The sequence below is a fragment of the Micropterus dolomieu genome, linkage group LG09 (assembly GCF_021292245.1).
Source record: "Micropterus dolomieu isolate WLL.071019.BEF.003 ecotype Adirondacks linkage group LG09, ASM2129224v1, whole genome shotgun sequence".
In the NCBI taxonomy this organism is placed as follows: Eukaryota; Metazoa; Chordata; class Actinopteri; order Centrarchiformes; family Centrarchidae; genus Micropterus; species Micropterus dolomieu.
Window position 1 is genome coordinate 25,013,755 of NC_060158.1, and position 18,672 is coordinate 25,032,426.

The 18,672-nt window shown below is 40.2% G+C and overlaps 1 protein-coding gene across 1 annotated transcript in view; it reads right to left on the reverse strand.

The window, feature by feature from the left end:
• Nucleotides 1-6,425: 6,425 nt before the first annotated feature.
• kcnk9 (potassium channel, subfamily K, member 9) overlaps nt 6,426-18,672 on the reverse strand; it is a 42,734-nt gene continuing 30,487 nt past the window's right edge. The window contains exon 2 of the mRNA XM_046058716.1: nt 6,426-7,659. Within this exon, the coding sequence (XP_045914672.1) occupies nt 6,776-7,659 (884 nt within the window). The 3' untranslated portion in view covers nt 6,426-6,775. The remainder of the gene's footprint in view (nt 7,660-18,672) is intronic.

The following is an 18,672-nucleotide window of genomic DNA, read 5'->3' on the forward strand; positions in this document are numbered from 1 at the left end:
TCTTATTGTGTCGCCCTCTGACGTTCACGGCTGACAGTATAATTACTGCGGTGTGGGAAGGGATAAAAAGGGATGTTGCCTGCTCATTTTCCCACCTACTGAACATCCAGCTGCACTACACGGCCACTTGGAGAGAAGAAGGCAACTGGACAGCAGAGATTCTTTATCAGTTAAATTCTGACAGGATTTAAAAAACATTTTATGCGATATGGTAGATCTGACATGGGCCTATGAAGACTGCTATATAAATACATATATTGTACCCATATTCAGCAACATCTTAGACACTTTGTTAAAAATCTTTTTTACTCGCTGATGGATTTAAATATAATAACATGTTCCTGAAAGGAGTAGTTCAGTATTTTTTGATGAGAAAATCGATACCACTCCAAAAGTTGTAGTATTGATCTTACTCTCGGCAAGAAAGCATTTCCCAAAATGTTTTTCCCTTTAACACTGAGACTGAAATAAAGTACAAGTTAAATAATCAACACAGAGGCATAGTGATTTGGTTTGCATAAGAGTATCTTTTTGTCTTAAAGCTAAGATATTTCCATTCTGATCTGACCCTTGCCTGAAAGTCTGAATATTTAAGACAGAGACTATTCAGTTTAGCCCACAGTCTCTCTTTGTATTCATCTGCAGATACTGTTGGAGGTCAGGCTCCTCTAGCTTGAAATGTTAGAACGCCACACTTCTCTAAACCTTGACTTTAAAAAAGTATTGCAATCTGGAGAAAAATATTAGTCTTAGTTGTTATTGAAATATACCCAAGAGGTACTTTTAATGAATTCTTAAAGTAAAAGAAAGTTCAAAGTTAATCTGGCCAACGACACATTTAGAAATCACTGAATCTTTTGTTTTAATGAATGTATAGAGTCCAGGCCTGAATTTGATTTTCAATAATGAAAACTTGTTTGTGATTTAAAATAACTTCAGTCAAGCAGCATGTTAGGCAGCAAGAAGAAGACAGAGGGTTTCAGAAGGAGGCTCATCATTTTTATTCAAGTGTGTTATGGCTTCACTCAGGCCGTGTAACCCAGTGAGTCATCCACACCAAGTCATGCACACGCACGCACCAAAAAAAACAAACAAAAAAACCCCCAAAAGACAGAAAAAACTGAAAACATACAAATGTAAAATGTTATGTAAAATGTTCACTCTGAACAATTCTCAACAATCTCTTCTCTGTGTGTTGAAAAGAGAGGGGACCCATACTGGAGTGTACTGTACAGACATCAGTTTCAAAATTGTGACAGAAGACGTCAGTCGGATCAACATGACCGTCAAACCACAATGATGCCAACGAGATGGGATATAATCTCCTGGAAGGAATATGGTACATGTTATTATTTGTTCATCAGACCTACAGAAGAACCTATTGCAAAGGATATTTCACAAATAGAAATTATGAAACACAGCCTTTCTGTTATATTGTAGTACACAGCTAGTAGTGCAATTTGTGTCTCTTTGTCCCTGTCATAGGAAAACATGGCACTGTTGACAGAGAAATGGCCTGCACATACTGCCACATGCAGTAAATGACGTCTGGAAGCCAAGCATGGCTACGTACGAAATGCCAAAAAAAACAAACAACTGCCAAAAACCATCAGGAATCAATTCATCTTCGTGTTGTTTGATGCCACGAGGCAGGGAAACGCGCAAGAAAACAAAATGTCGCACTGTTTGTCTGTTGAGGGCGATGGTGTGTGTGGCGGTTTCTCTGCACCATCTGTGTTATAGAGTAACATTCAATCCAGGACCATCAATATGACATGTGGCATGATGGCAGACAAATCTGAGTAATATGTGTGTGTGTGGGAGGGGTATGACAAACGATCTGACTTGCAGCTCATGAAAAGCAAAGGAGTTCATTTGTTTGCTGCTGCCTTTCAAAAGAAACATCCATTATGGCTGATACATTCCCCAAAATGTGGCTTGGAAAAGTTTGACTGTAAAAGAATGGAAGGCAGACGACACTGATCACCATCAGTGACACTTATTATAAGCAAAAAGTCGCTCAACTCTATCATTATTGGAAATGTTTAAAGGATAATTCCGGTTTATTACAACTTGGGTCTTATTTTTTGAACTTTTGGCCATCATTCTTAATGGTTATAATAACATTGTATTCACCAAAGTTATAGCTGAGACCTGGGAACACATTACAGTGAGGCAAGAAATGAACACACCAACAGAGAGGTGTTAACAGGCAAATACTCAAGTGAACCAAAAGTGTGATCATCGGACATGTCTGTGATAATTCCTTATTGTACACACCAAAGCTGAATCAAAAAGTTGGTCTGTGAATTGTAATAGACATAAATCTTTAAGGATTCACTAATCAATATTTTCATAGGATCAATGGATCAAATGACTACTTGTAATGTGGATAGTGATGTATCCACAGTGAATTACTCTTCCAACAGTTCCCCTTAGCTCTACAAAGTTTTTCTATGTATTTTGGGTAAATGTTTTGGTCTCAATGACCTTGTTTCAGACGCAGCAGGCAGCTGCTTCCTGTGAAAAAAGCTCAGGTAAACCCACTGGACGCTGCCTGTCCACCTCCAAACATCAGGCAGACAAAGTTAGAGACTAGTTGGTGAACATAGTACAAGTAACTAGCAAGCTAAGGAGCAAGATAGTTTTCCTCAGGATTTGGTAGAGACCACAACAGAGCTAAAAGGAGAGTGGATATTGGGCTTTCATCCATCAGGTCTCTAAATAAAATGTCAAATGTCAAACTCTGTACGGTTTAATATGTCAATGTTGTGTTTTCAGCTTGTTCTGCTGCCCCCAAGTGGCTAAAAAAATTCATTAATGCAACGTTTTTTAAAAACAACAGGTAGGTAGGCTAAATAATTTCCTAAAACAGCTGGGCAATGTAGATTCAAATGTTTCTCAACCAGGAGAAAAAACAGACAGTGGGAGTAATACACAAGTGTTGCTCTAGCGAGTTTTTACAGCAGCAGGACTGTATAGGTATATGTACATATCAACGCAAAATAAACTTCAGTGCCCAAGTTCATCAATAGTTTTGGACAACAATGGAGTGGTAAGGCATAATATATACCAAGCTTTGGCAATACTTAGTAGTAGGATTCATTGTTGTTTTTGGTCTTTACTTGATGGAGCTTCACATGCATTACCTTAACCCTTTCAAATCATCTGCCTGTTTGTCCCTTTCGCCATTTCACTTGTAATGGTGTGGTATTCCCAAACTTCAGTAATTATCTCTTTGAGTGCAATGTTCTTAGTACTGATAGACGTGATGGCCAAACATATGAAAAGGAGACACCAAGTTGCTATACACTGGAATGATCTTTTAAGCTATTATACTGTAGGATGGTTATGTCTTCAACAAGTAAGGGAGTGACTCTGCTTTGGCGCTGAGTGTGGACATGGTTATAGAAGGTACGTATAAGATCAGATGTGGATTTTCATCTCCCCATATGAACTTGTTTGTCAGGACTTAGATTAGTCTATACATTAACCACATCTGTGCTATTATTAGCCCCAAAGCCAGTCCATCATAATCTTCCAACAGGTTTGCTGAAGCACAAACAGATCCGCAGCCACCATATTTGAATGTACCTATTCAACAGAAACGCTGACTCTGTTTCTTCAAGGCACATATGCTATTGTGTAAAAATACATATGCATCTCAGCCATGAAAAGGCCTTTTTATTCCGAAAGTTGTTATAAACATATTGTACAGGATATTTAGATAAGCCAATATAGTTCCAATAATGAAACAATGCTTTAAGGGCTTATCTTGGACTCCACGCCTGGTTATGTTTGTCACGACTAAATAGGATCCATGGCAATTTACCATTTGCCCAAACAGAGGGGCATTCACCTTGTGAGACAAGCTCAGCTACCCAGGAAATTAATAGAAGCCTGTTAAACACTAGGCTGCAAATAATACTGAAGGTAATGTTTCCTGAAAGTCAAGGTCCAGAAATTTGGTGTAAGAATTGTTGGTTTCCAGAAATATTTATTGATTTTGAACTTGTATAGAACTTGCTAAGGGAGTAAAATAGATCCCAGCCCTGTGTATTGTAACTTAAAAAGCTCCCATGTGCTCCAGCCTTTACAAACGATACATACTTAAATATACATTTACAGATTTAAGAAAGCATTAAGAAATCGTGTTAAGCGCATTAATTCTGCTTTATTTACGAGCTCAGTGAAAACGTTGCTTTTGACAGCTAGCACTGGGCCTGCTGTGACAGAAAAGGCGCATCGGGCATTTAACCAGGACTCAAATTAACAAATATTTTACAGCCCTGTGGGTCTCACAAATGATGCCTATAATGCAAACTGACCACTGGTGTACACATCTGCATCAGACGCAGCACAGGCCCCAGAGAGATGATGCATCTCAGTCGCATTTCGTGGAAAATTGCTACTATTTGGAAATAAGGATTTGATATGTTCATTGTATTGTTTGGCAGATGCACTATTGAGATTTTGTTGTTATAGGAGAAAACCAAAAAGAGACGGTTCATTCAAACCTGAGAACAAACATTGATATCTAGTACAATGTTTTGTCGATTTGTTTGTTTGAATGAAACATTAGAAATCAAGTAAATAAAGTGTATCACTTTAAGAACTGCTAGACTTTGGCAAAAGAAACCAGCTTATGATGTAAATCACTCTAAAGACTATTTGCCATTAAGATACTTCTAAAGTTAGTTTGAAATTATTTCCCCATTCATCTTACAAAGTTCATGCATATATCTTTCAAACATAAAAAAAATCATACCTCTCCCTTTTCGTCTTCGGATATTTTACAGCAACTGAAAGGATCATACTGATGTTATTAAGTTTTTCTTATCCGTGATCTTCAGCTGTCCTCTCACATTAACTCGTACTCACTTCTTCTGCCTGTTTCTGTGTTGATGCATTTATCAGGTTGTGTTTCACTAATGGCTCCAAAGTGTATCCACACCTCAAGGGCTGTCAGTTTAAATCTGCATGCTTTTCTGTCACTGTTAACAGTTCTGCTCTCATTGCTGCGTGGGTGGATCTGAGTAAGGTTCATCAGCAGACTAAGGGTCAGCTACAACAGGCTCACATCACATACAGCACTGTGTAGGACTTTTGAGCGTGCTCATGCATGTCCTTTGAGTACAATTTACACAGCTTATAAATTCAGCTGGAGTAATTTAATTGCACTTTGGCAGCTGCAGGTTAAAGGAAACATCCACCTTCTGATCCTCTTACACTGCTTTTTATCATCAGACTGTGATGCTCACTTCATTAATTTGAGTCATTTGATAATTTTCCAAGAACCTGTAAATTCACTTTCCTCAGCCTGACTCATTGGCTCCAACCAGTTAGTACTTGCTGACATTTCCCACAATGCTTCTCAGAGCTTGTTGCAACTGGCACCCAATCAAAGGTGGTTTGTGTGGAGCTACCGGGCATCACTGATCATATGATTATAGCTGCAATGCAACCTTTAAGGGCCAGTCTACCAGTTTTACACATGTTCAGTTTACTCATCACGAGGAGTACTACTCAGCAAGTTTGAAACCCGCGTGAAGTCGTAGTGAAGTCATCAGCTTGGGCTTGGAACTTGAATGTGTTAAATGAAAACCTGCATTAGAAACTGGAGGTGTAGGTTTTGCAAAAAGCTGGCATTTAGGAGGCAGTGAGGGTCTAAAGAAAGATGCAACCTGTGTTGCATCATGGGACTTGCAGGTTCCAGTGTTACACAGCTTGATCCATGCTGCGGACTAAAAGTCAGAATATTTATTTTATTCTGTCTCTTGTGTGTCCCCTAACTTTATGGAATACTAAATAACTGAATGACCCCTTTGTTTCAGATCATTAGCTGCACTGCATTCTGAGACTAAACATGAAGAACCTTGTCTCTGCCTCTTTTACAATGGAGTTTTCCCTATATCCCTATAGGTGCAAAATACTGTAGAGAGGAATGCACTTTAATTGATCAATCCAATATGAATGTCAATGGGAGAAAAATGCACAAATGTCTGGCAAATCTGTTAATCAGGTAGTGGGGAGGGTGGGTTTTCCTTTAGGTCAGTTTTAACACTCAATATGAAAAAGGATGTGGGTGAAATTAAAGCCTTTGTTGTTCTAGATGAGGGTAAAATATAAATAACAGCAGCATGATCCTTTGAATCCAAGACAAAGATGCTCTTCATACAGCAGTTCTTTATAAACAAACTAAAGGATGACACAAAACCATGGCACACTCATTAAATGACATCTAATGCACATGCTAATATTGGCAACAATATTTTGGCTTGATGTATGGTGAAACCATTGGAATATATGATTGCTTATAGAAAACAATACCTGATCTTTTTAAAATCTCTGTCTGCAGTGAGGCAATGGAATAGTACATAACGGTAAAAGTTTCTTCAAGTTAAGGTGAAACAAGCATACTCCCTTTTGAAAAATAGCATTTCCCCAAGTGTGCATCATTTGGTATGTGACCAAAGTTAATATATCAATTTTGTACCGTAAATCTGAAATAAGGAAGGTCTTGTAGTTTGTATAGGGTCTGTAAATGGAGCAATCTCTTGAAAAAATAGACATCCATGCTTCATGCTTTGCATCCCATTGTGGCCACGCTTGCTGTTCTGCGTAGTGTTCTTCATCTGTTCCCAAGAATACTTTTTATATTACATACAACCAAAAAGGGAAAAAAAGTGCTGAAATAATTTGGTAAGGAGCAGCATTGGAAATGTTTGTCCTTGTATATAAAACATGGAAACTTTTGTCCTGTGTGTGTTAGGTCTTAGATGGATTTCCTTCTCCTCATGAGCTGGTGATTGTCTGTGAAGCTGTGAAGGCCAGGAGACACCGAGCTGATGGGCGAGGGGAAGAAGCTGTTTTTCAAGGTGCTGGGCGAGATCTCCTCGATTCTGTAGGAAACCGAGTGAAAGTACTGATTGGGATTCAGCTGCGAGCTGAATGAGTTCTGATGGGAGAAGGCACAGCCCAGGCCTCCCATCCCTCCCCCAGAGCTGCCGAAGTCATGCGAGTGGTAGTGCATACAGGAGCAGACTGACTGCAAATCAGTCACATCCGCCCGGTATGGCTCGCGCCTCCGCCGGCCCCGCGGCAGTGATTCGTCCTGGATATGGATGATCATGCTGTTCCGGTTGCCAGCTAGTGAGGCCCGTTCCTCGGCATCCCGCCTCTCATCCTCGCTGTTCATAGTCAGGAAGCGGAGCACCACCAGGTTGAGGAAGGCCCCGATGACAGTTAGGCCCACCAGGATATACATGAAGCTAAAGGCCACATACAGGGGCTTCTTCTGGAGAGCCCGGTTCTTTTGAAGGGCCACAAAGTCCCCAAAGCCTATAGTTGTTAATGTGATGAAGCAGTAATAATAGGACTGGAAGAAACTCCAGTCCTCGTAGTGGGAGAAGGCAGCGGCCCCGATGCACAGCGTGCCGACGCAGGAGAAGAATCCTACGGTCACCATGTTCTCCATGGACACGTCGATGATGCTCATGCCGCAGCACTTCTTGATACGCTTCAGGAGGTACTTGACAAAAGTGTTCATCCTCTCACCCAGACTTTGGAACATGACAAGAGTCAAAGGGATTCCCAAGACAGCATAAAACATGCAAAAGGCCTTCCCTGCATCGGTCCCCGGCGCTGCATGCCCATAGCCTGAGAAGAGAGCAGACAGACAGCAGAAATTAGTGATGCGGAAAGATTTGTGAAGCGGCAGTGGCGTCACAAGCGCTACCTGCAACTCAAAAACCCCCAGATCAGCTTTTGTTTACAAACATGACCAAGCAAGAAATCTCCCTAAGAGTCTGCGAGCACTGCCAAAAGGGGTATTGAATAGGTGCATGTGTCTGCTCATTAATCTTATTTGGGCTCAAAGATTATGGCGAGTGGGGCGTCCAATTAGTCAGAAGTTTCCGGCGAGGTAGAAGAGTTTGGAGGAGGGATTGGAAAGGAGTCATGAAGGAGCCAGTGAAGCTTTTAGCTTAATTAAACTTTATCTTTAGACCTAGAAGCTGCTGACTCACACACAAACAGACTTTTGAAAATCAATCTGTGTGCTAACAATAGGATTCATACATAATGTTAGATTAAATTTTCAAACGCCAACATAAATTTTTGCAGATTTTGCAGGATATTTACAGTTGCTTCAGAGATTACAGTATGAATGAATATGAGTATGAGTATGAATATGCAGGGCTGAAAAAAAAGAGTTTCGCATCGATGATCTCGCTCCTCTACACACAACTGTGAGAATTAAACACCAACACCATCATGGCCAAGAAACACCCACCATCGGTTGGCATGTGTATCACTTCAACAACTACCTTCCAAATGGAGACATAATATTTTTGGTGTACTTGTATAGCATTTTTTATTTATTTATTTATTTTAGATGTGTCCCGAGCAAGTTCTGTGTTCTGCAAATATTGATTCTGTATATTCCCATATGGTTTTCCACCCACTCAATGTGTTTAGTATGCACTAGTATGCAAAAGTGGAATTTAAAGGAACACACCACCAGTAAGGTAATAAGGATTGCATTCTGAAGCCTTGAAATGTAGATTCAAACATTTCTTTCGACTTCTGTCTCTTTGATATTTTCTGTTAGATTTTTGTTGTGCTGATACTTGCTTGATCGTAAAGCCTAGTTCACACTACACGATTTTAAGCCTGAATTACAGCTCGGCGACCATCAGGCTGTGATCAGGGGTAAATCAGCGATCACTCAGCGGTCGCCAATCGTTACGGGTGAACTACTCAACAACGCATTAAAACGGCCACCCGACACATTTCTGACACATTGCCGACGCCAGCCAGATATCCAGCATGCCAAATATCTGGAGGAGTCGGCTGACTTGACATCCACATCCAGCAAATGAGAGCAGGCAGCTGGCAGAGCAGGCAGCTACTTTTTCACTGCAAAACACTTTTTACTCACCTCCAGCTCTCTCTGTAGCTCAGACAATCCCTGCTACCTGCGTGTGCTAATCCATTCTTACACCCGGCAGACGGACACAGTTAACAACTAACTGGTGAACACAGTGGAGCATGTAGCAGCTGAACAGCCAGATTTTTTTCCTCAAGATTTAGTGGGGTCCAGAACAGAGCAAAAAGGAGAGTACACAATGGAATTACATTCACAAGGTGACCTGAAAAACACCTCTGAATGGTTAATGTGTTTAATCACTAATGTGTTTCTGTGTCTTTATCAGGTAATAATATGTCAGTGTTGTGTTTTCAGCCTGTCCCGCTGCCTCCAATTAGGCTAAATTATGCAGCTTAAAGTTTTCTTCAGGTAATGTAAACAGATGTGAATGTAGAATAACAAAAAAAAAACTTTTCCACCATGTACTGTACAGTATTTGTGTTAAAACAAAAAAAAAACTTCTTTTTGTTTGACTAAATTACATGATGCACAGTTTGTGTCATTTTAGGAATGCAACTAAGGGTAGCGATATATCTTGTTTGTGATAAAATAAAAGCAGTTGGAACCAACATGAAGATTAGCATCCACTGCAGCCTTGTTGGTATCTGCTGGAAAAGAACTACAGATTATATCTCAGACCAAGCATCGGTATTAAAGTGGCCACCTAATTTAGAGCAAAATCTGTTGAAGTGGAAGAAAAATCCAACCTTTACCAACATGACTAAATACTTGTTGATATACTGTATAATCTTGGTCATCCTACTTGCCCTTAAATTGATTCAATTTAAAGAAATATTCCAAGATGTTACCCCATTTGTTATGAGTTGGAGGAAGCAATTTATATACAGCTGGTCATAACCTTAAAGAATAACTTCACGCGGTCAAACAATCCAGCTTTTCCTGCCAACTACTGTTGATGTCCCGCTCCCTGCGCAGCAGTGACGTTGTGTGGCACTATAGTACCATGCTACATCACAGCTGGGTCTGTTCTACCACAGAGGCCAGAGCAGCTTGAATTATTATCCTTCCACAGTCTAGTGTGGAGTTGCTCTTTAACTATAAATCATGTACAGTATACTATAGGCACTGACTGATTATAAAATGTTGCAGTACAGCACCCAGCAGCAACAATGCTTAAGCATGATAGATCTATTTAAACCTTGGAAACAAGTTGAACAGAGACCGGGGTTACAATCTCCTTCCCATATATGACCACCTGTTGTCATGTGACTGAAGTTCTGTACTTAGATCACACAATGACCATGAGATGTGGTTGAAAGTTCCAGAAAAAAAAACAGTAATGTTGCTTGTACTAAAACAAACCACAAGTCTTTACCAGTTGTAGTGAGCTGTACTGGAAACCAGTGTGCTGCCTTGAGGGTAGAGAATTCAATCTAAAACGCTGTGGCATGCTCTGGAAAATGGTAAGCACAAATATTAAGCATAGGCGCTTTTAAATACACTAAAACATGCAGAATCAGTGGTTGATACTTAAAGTTGAGGTCTGTGCAGGAAGCTGAAGGATCAGCTGCAGGTCAGCAGCAGCCCACTGTGTCGCTGGCGTGTGCAGACTGCAAATGAGCTGATTGAATTCCTTGAACATTGAGCAGCAGTGTGCACATTATTTCCCCATACACACACAAAGGGAGAGCAGCTTCTATCAACAACATGAGCAATGTTATTAGAAATATGTAAACGCACAAATCTGCATTACGCTCTGGTACAACACAGATAGGAGATTAACATGAACATGTGTCTTCAGTGTTCCCACAGAATTGAATCTAATTCATGCAAGAGGGGAAAATATTAAAGACCCTTTGCATACTGCTTGTGAAAAATCAATTACGGTCAAAGTAAACACCATGTAGAGAGGCTGCAAAACGTGCTTGTGACATTCCCAAAATTATATCTGAGGACAGATTTGTATTCTACCATGCCATCTGTCTTCCCTCCTCCTTCCCTCAAAAATAGCAATTTAATTGATATTGATTCTTATTGCTTAAATGTGCTCACACGGAGTAATTAGGACATAATAAACTACAGTGGCAGCTGCGAAGAAATGACAAATTTCATTTGATTTGTGCTTCAACTCGACTGATTAACACAAGTCTGCTCTGTAGATAATCTTTCAACATTATGTTTTACACTCAGAGACATAATATCAACTAAGAAAACATTTTCTGCTTGGACGAGTCATTTGAGGTTCGTGTGCAACTATCGCTCTCAGCAGCCTCTCCCCGCTGCAATCAGACTGGAGTGTATTAGGTATCGATTCAACAGCCGCCAACTGCAGGGTCACCACACTTGTGTACTTCCGATTAGATTTGCCATCCTCTTTTTAACTTTAAAACTGGACAGATGAGCGTCTTCGTGATGGCTCACAGCAATGTGATGTCCAAAGTCTCGTAACACCCACACAGGAAGTCGTGAAAGCAGCATATTAAAAGGATCAGCAATGAAGTCACGCCCACAGTGATGTCATATCAAAACGTCAATTTGTGTCCTTACATTCCCAAGGCAATAAATACAGGAATTAACAGGGATTTACAGGGACTCAGTGAGATGACCTGCAGGCCTACAGAGAGCATATTAACTTGACTGCTTTCTCAGCCCTAAATAACTAAAACAGTAAAAAAATGTCATTGGGTATTTTTTTCCCCAGCCAGTCTCTTAGTATTTCTTTGATGTCGTTGATGGGATGTGTGGTTTTCTGCGCCAGCTAGCGCTGCACTGTGTAATCTCTTCGTCCTGTTATAATGACTCTATCATCTGCTGTTGTCGTGGGAACAGACATATTTGCTCTGCCACACAGAGCCCTGCCATGCACAGGTGCTTTTGTGCTAATGTGTGCACAGGTGAACGTGTGTGTTCAGCGCAGTGTGTAGTGCAGCGGAAAGAGAATCACCCTCTGTAATGAATGATAAAAGCACAAGAAAGGTGCGGCCATGCAAATATTACATAATTAGCACATTCTGAAACTGGATTCTGCAGTGCTGCATGGATGTCCAGGGGAAGAAGAAGACATGAGACATATTTCCTAACTATATTCTCCTACAAGCTGCAGCAGCAAAGCTTTATAATACATCAGTCTTATCAGCCAGAAGCACAAAGTGAGTCTGCAACAGAGAAGAGCTCCACAATCCACTAATTGAGATGCTGTAAATTTGCCCAAATATAAATCTGATGTGGGGCTGCTCACATGAAATCTTTGAGAAATTGTCCCCTCAACAGAAATCCTTTTGGGTCCTTTAGTAGGTCTTCATATTTAAGGGGGTTGGATTATGATAAACAATTGATTGCTTTAATGAAAAACTAACACATTTTGTATTAAAACTGCAGCTAGCATTGTTCCACAACCCTGGCATCCAAAAGTGGAATAAAACTAAATCTGCTGGCCATCTGCTAAAAAATTAAACTGAAAACAATGCAGGGAATATCTAATTTTCTGTGCACCATAATGTGAGGTATAAAGAACAGCATTTTAGGTCAGTTTAGTAAAGCAGTTTCTCTCTCAGGACCTTTCAGTTTGAACAAGTTTTCTGTATCACTGAACATCTGCTGAGTCACTCTTTAAATGTTTGAACAAACCAGAGTGGGAAGTGTGATAACACGTCAACACAAAGGTGCCTCCTGAAAATATTGTTAGTGTCATGTGGAGTAGGAAGAGGTAAATACTGCAGCTCAACGCTCTTCCATGGCACAATCTTTTTCTACGACCCTAGTAATTATAAAACAAGACCAAACGTCAGCAGCCATGATAGCAGCTCTGTGAGGGTGTACTTAGACACAGTAGTGCTTTGAGCTAAATGCATGGCAAAGGGACAGTGCTAACATGCTAATGCGGCAGCTATAATGGGTCCCATGTTCGCCATCTTAGTTTTGACTGGAGATTGCTAACATTGCTAATTAACAATAAAAGGAGAGCTGAGCTGATGGGAATATCAATAGTTTTGCAGGTCACAAACCAAAGTATTGTGTGTACCAAATGTCATGGCAATCAAGTCAATAGTTGTCAATAAAACCTCCTTCTAAACCCCAAATGTGGAGGAAAAGTCAAGGGATTACAAAAGTCTAGGAGACATTGTCTCGGAACTATGAATGCCTGTGAAGACTGTTTGAAATGATTGAAATGTTTCGCCAGTCCATCCCAACATGTAAAAACTAAGAACTGCTACAGTAAAATCAGGGAATCAAAGACATTAAGATTGGTCATCTCTTGCTTTGACTGCTGTAAAGCCCTTCTGGCAGGGCTGCCAGCATGCACATTAAAACCTCCGCAAATAGTCCAAAATGCAGCAGCACGCCAAAATCAGCTCATGTCACCCGACTTTTCATTTCTCTCCGCTGGTGCCCTGTTGCTGCTGGCATTAAGATCAAATCACTAATTCTCACCTACAAAGTGTGTATCTCAGTCCATCCTTTTCTCCTGTGTGGTCCTTCAGTAGTGGAAAGAGTTACCAAACTTGTTTCGGTCAGCAGATTCCCTCACTGAAAGACCTGCCTCTTCAGAGAGTAACTACCTAATATGCTCTTTTTTCTCTCTCTCTTTCACCTGATCCTTCTCTAGCTCATTCTCAAAATAAAAATAAATACGGACTTACATGTTCACATACCTGCAAGCCTTGTGGCGCTTGTGTCAGGTGGAACGTGGAACCAAGTGTTGAGGCACTTATTCTTGATGGTTTCTCCTTGATCTACTGTGGCTAGGATTGTATCTCATTTGTATGTCACTTTGGAAAAAAAAGAGTCTACCAAATGAATAAATGTAAATTAGACATTCTCTGACAACCATAAATACCACCACAATGTAATGCAAATCCATCCAATAGTTGTCAAGGCATGTTATTAAAAACCAAAAATGAAGGAAGGTAAAAGAAGAAAGGTCAGGGAATCACCAGAGTCATTGTAAATTTATCATCATGGGGGACAGCGGAGGGCTGCACATTATTTCACGGCAATCCATCAGATAATGGTTGAGCCTTTCAGTCTGGTGGATGAACTGACCAACATAAAGGACTTGTGATTATGACCAAGATGATGTTAATAACCAATGCTACAGTCCATCAAGATGTATATCTTTACATCAAACATACTGACACAAACAGATCAATATAATCCCATTCAATCAAAGTGCAGCTTTCTTTTTTTTCAGCTATCACAAAGTTCAATCTATAATTGAATAAATGTATCACAAGACTGTGGGGAGCCACAGGGGGCTCCCCACAGTCTTGTCTAAAGTCTTGTCTAAAGTGCCTCTAATGTTTGGTTTTACACACTTATGAATATACAATGGCAGCTCTCATCATAAACTGCCTGACTCAACCTGTGTTTGGCTCCAATCCACTGTACTATGACTTATTTTGAATGTCTGCCCACACCCACAGTGTGAGCTCCATAGGTCCGTACGAGCAAGTGTGAGTCATTGTTGCTCAAACTCTGAATTGACACAGCTGGCAGCCTAAAATGCAATTATTCTATTATTCTATTACTATATCATAAATATTAAATTTTTCCTGTACTGGAAGAAAAAGGATCACCTCACAGTCATATATTGGCTTGATGAATTAACAAGCAGCCCACACCCTGAAAGAGTAAGTCTTCAGATACTAAGACCCAGAAGCCTCTCATCTGGTACCAAGTGAGTCAGCATTAATCCTTAAAGCAAATAATGTATTTTTCCGCAACATTAAATATTTGTGGCTAAATATAATATAACATAGATTAATAAAACATTGTAAAACAGTTTAACACAAAGCAAACAACCTTAAAGCTGTCATCTGATTGTGATTTAGGGTGGCTGGAGCTAAAGACTTAGAGTGGGTTGCCCGCTAATCAGAGGATCGGTGGTTTAGGTCCCCGGCTCCACCAGGCTGTATGTTGAAGTGCCCTTTGCCAAGACACTGAACCCCAAATTTCTCCCGAAGGCTGTGCCGTCGGTGTGTGAAAGTGCATTAATGATTCATTTCTATCTGATGAGCAGTTGCATGACAGTCTCTGCCGTCAGTGTGTGAATGAGGGGAATGTGACTTGTGGTGTAAAGTGGTTGGAAGACTAGAAAGGCATCTGCTTTTTTCAACAGATCCCCACCCGTTTTAAAGTGAGAATAGCAATAACATGTAAAATAATGTGCTCATGTAGGACCCCAGTAGATTGGGGAAATTTATTTACATAGCCTATTTGCCTGTGAACTTGTCTGCATTAACAGACATTGGGGCAGCGGAAAAGCTATGACATAGGATTGACATAATATTATCTGAAATTGGTATGACTAATGCTTATTTACGTACCTTTTAGCTCTGTTGTCTCCACAGTATGTTATGCGTGCAAAACCAACACAATGAGCTGAAAGACACTAAAAAGCTCAGTAGAGCTGAGAGGAAGAGTTGGTGACCCCTTTACACGTGTGATTCATTGATTGAAGGCCCGGTATTAGGGTTGTAAAAGGGTTCTGTTCAAGAAGTCAACAAGTTTAAAATTTATGTTATTTGTATTCTTTATTACACTGTAAATGTCACTTTCATTTAATATATAACTACACTTTATTATTACTATTATTACTAAAGTATCCACTTAACATTTGACTGTTTTAACAAATCATGAACAGAGTGCAGTAGAGTAGGGGATGCCTCGCTTCAGTTTTGATTTATTTTCACACGCTGCTGATTATATAATATGTATTATTCATTATTCACAACACGATCAAGGTAGTTCCTCATTAGAACCAACACACTGCCTGGGTAGTTACTCTACTAGTGTCAAGCAGTTGCTTAAACCAACCCCTTTTGCTTGTTTGATCTGCAGGTTAATCTGCCGCGTATTATTTCAGGTGCCTTGGTGGCATTAATTGCCACGGCATGGCATTTTAATGAAGGTCAAGAAGAGCAGGGAGCACGGGGGTGATAATACCTTGTTCAGCTCTCTGTCTGAGTCTCCACTACGTCACTGACAAGAGCTTAATGTGTCTGGGACGGAGGAACACCATGGTTACCTACACACAGGGAATCTTTCCCTATCAGTGTCTTTTGAAACACAAGTCTGCCTACAATTCCACTTTGTTATGGTACCTTAATGGTTATGGCATTTCTGCGGCTAGTCAACTTATTCTATTGTTAAGGGAAAAATGTCAAATTCTACGCTGCCGAAGAGGCAATTCCATCAATATCACAGATGCCTGCCAGCAGCTTAGAAAGATCACATTTACATTTTAAGTGTTTTGTCCAATGCTCTTACTCAGAGATGTAAAATGAGTGCAGGATCACATAGAGTACCATAAGAATTACAGACAAAATGCAGATTCACCCAAGGGCGTAGGTTTGGTCTCAACATTGGTAGGGACCACCGGCGGATTTTCCTGTCACTACATCCTCAAGCCCAGCGAGGGGGAGGGGATGGGGGACCAAACAATACAATTACTACAAAGTCTGCTGCTTATGTACCCCCCCCACCTTGTTCTCCGTCTCTGTTGTTGTGTTTAACGGGGACGACATAATCTTTCAAAATTTTAAAATGCATTGGACATGTAGTAGAGAAAGCTGTTAACCGTGTGTGTATCAAATACATTGACTAGATACTGAGGGACAGTGGTTGTATTTTCATTTAAAAATCAAAATTATTGCTAGGGACAATTCAGTAGTCGCTGGATATCGGTAAGGACATGTCCCTACTGTCCCTACTAAATTTGATGCCCTTGGATTCACCTTAAAGTCATCATCCATCATAGCTTTATTAATGAATGTTTGTTTTGCTGCTCTAAATCACCAACTAATTTATCACAATAATGATAGTGTTTCACTTTATTGTGAGTGGTAGGTTGTTCTAGAGGAAAATCCTCTGGCTCAGTAAGTAGTTTCTTTAATATTATCAGGTTTTTTTTGGAACAAACAGGGGTGAAAGTAAGCCACTGTGATGTTACTTCATGTTCTCACAATCCTACAATAGCTTTGGACAACAGGGTAACCGCCAGTGTTGGGCAAGTTACTCAGAAATTGTAATAAGTTACTAGTTATTACTCCTTAAAAAAGTAATAATATTACTTTAAAAGTAACTAGTTACGTTACTATATTACTTTCACTACCACCCCCCCACCCCCTCCCCAAACAAAGCAGTCTAAACTAATTGAACTACTATTATATTCATAACAGCAGCAATAACGCCACTGTTACACAAATAAAAAAATAAAGCAAGTAAATCCCGACTTTTACCACTATTGTTTTTTAGCACATGCATTTATAAGAGCAGTATTCAGTGTATTTACAAAACACGACAGTGCTTAACGCCACTCCCTCACGACAAGTGCAAGCATCACTGGCAGTAACAGCCGGAGTTTCTTTCTGTTAGTTCCATGTTGCTGTGCTGCGTCAGCCGATGCTTCAACAAATCAGACGTAGAATTGTTCGCGGTTTAAAGCTTTTTGCTGGTCGCACAGAGTTGACAACAAAGGACAATGTTCTTAGATCTTAGGTCTGACACAATAATGGTGATACTTACAGCTGTGGAAAGAACACCTCTCTCCCTCGTGATCCAGTCTTCCTTTAGCTTTTTGGCTAACAGCTGATTTTAACAACATATCATCCGGTGTTGCTGACCTGCAGTGCAACTAGCTGCTGGCTCCAAGAAAACAGTAACTGTGCTCAGAACACAAACCCCCAAGTCAAAAGTATTTTTCCACAAGTAGTTTATGTCTCAGTGGAGGTCAAAGGGGACCTGTTATGCTCATTTCTACCTTCTACCTTTTATTCAGGGATTCCACTAGAGTAGCTTTGCATGATTCACAGTTCAGAAAATCCTTCTTTATCGTATACTGGCCCATTATGCAACCCCTCTGTTCATCCTGTCTGAAACAAGCTGTTTTAGCTTCTGTCTCTTTAATCCTCTTTATGTCTCTCCTGTCTCTTTATGAACATATGACATTGAAACATTATATAGGACAGAAAATAAGGAAAAGCATTATTTTGTCCCTACGAGTAACTCCTTTCACATTACACATACGGCCAGAGGTTTGCGTGAGCAAAAACGTGTGCAAACTTGATATCACCAGCAAATTCACTCGTAAGCTGATCTACTAACGATCTGCACGCAGAATGACTTCTTTCAAGTGCAAAACAGCACCTGTTGTTCATTTACTACTTTTGTCTTAATGAATATGCAATTCGGGGTGTTTCAATTTTATTGTGCAAAGTAGCGGGAGGGTAACATGCAAATACATTTATTTACTACATGCAATGTGATCTAACAAGCCTAAAAGCAATTTCATGTGAATGCAACAGCATCTGTAAACCGCCAAATGTTGCAGAGATGGCTGCTGTTATTGTTGGAGAAGGAGACACAGCCGTAATGAAAGAAAACATAGAGAACAATATTAGATAATATTATTCTATATCCAATGTATTGAAATACAATTATTTTATTTTATTTATTCGATGAACTACATGAATTGAATTGTTTTTTGTTGTTTTTGTATTTTCCTTTAGCTTTGGCAATACTGTTGTATTAACATTCATGCCAATAAAGCAAATGTTGTCTCGACCTGACTTCTTTTCTCCGTGAGATGAAAGAATTTAGAAAGGAGCTTGGCGCTGCGGAGAGTCCCCAGCTGCAGTAGTGCATGTATCACACGTAAAATTCATCCAGCCAGAGGGAACGATTACCAACAGTTCACAGCGTGCCGGTCGTAATAGCGACACAACCCATTGTAGGTATCGGAGAGGGAATGGGATGTTGGGGCGTACAGGGCCAGGGACAGG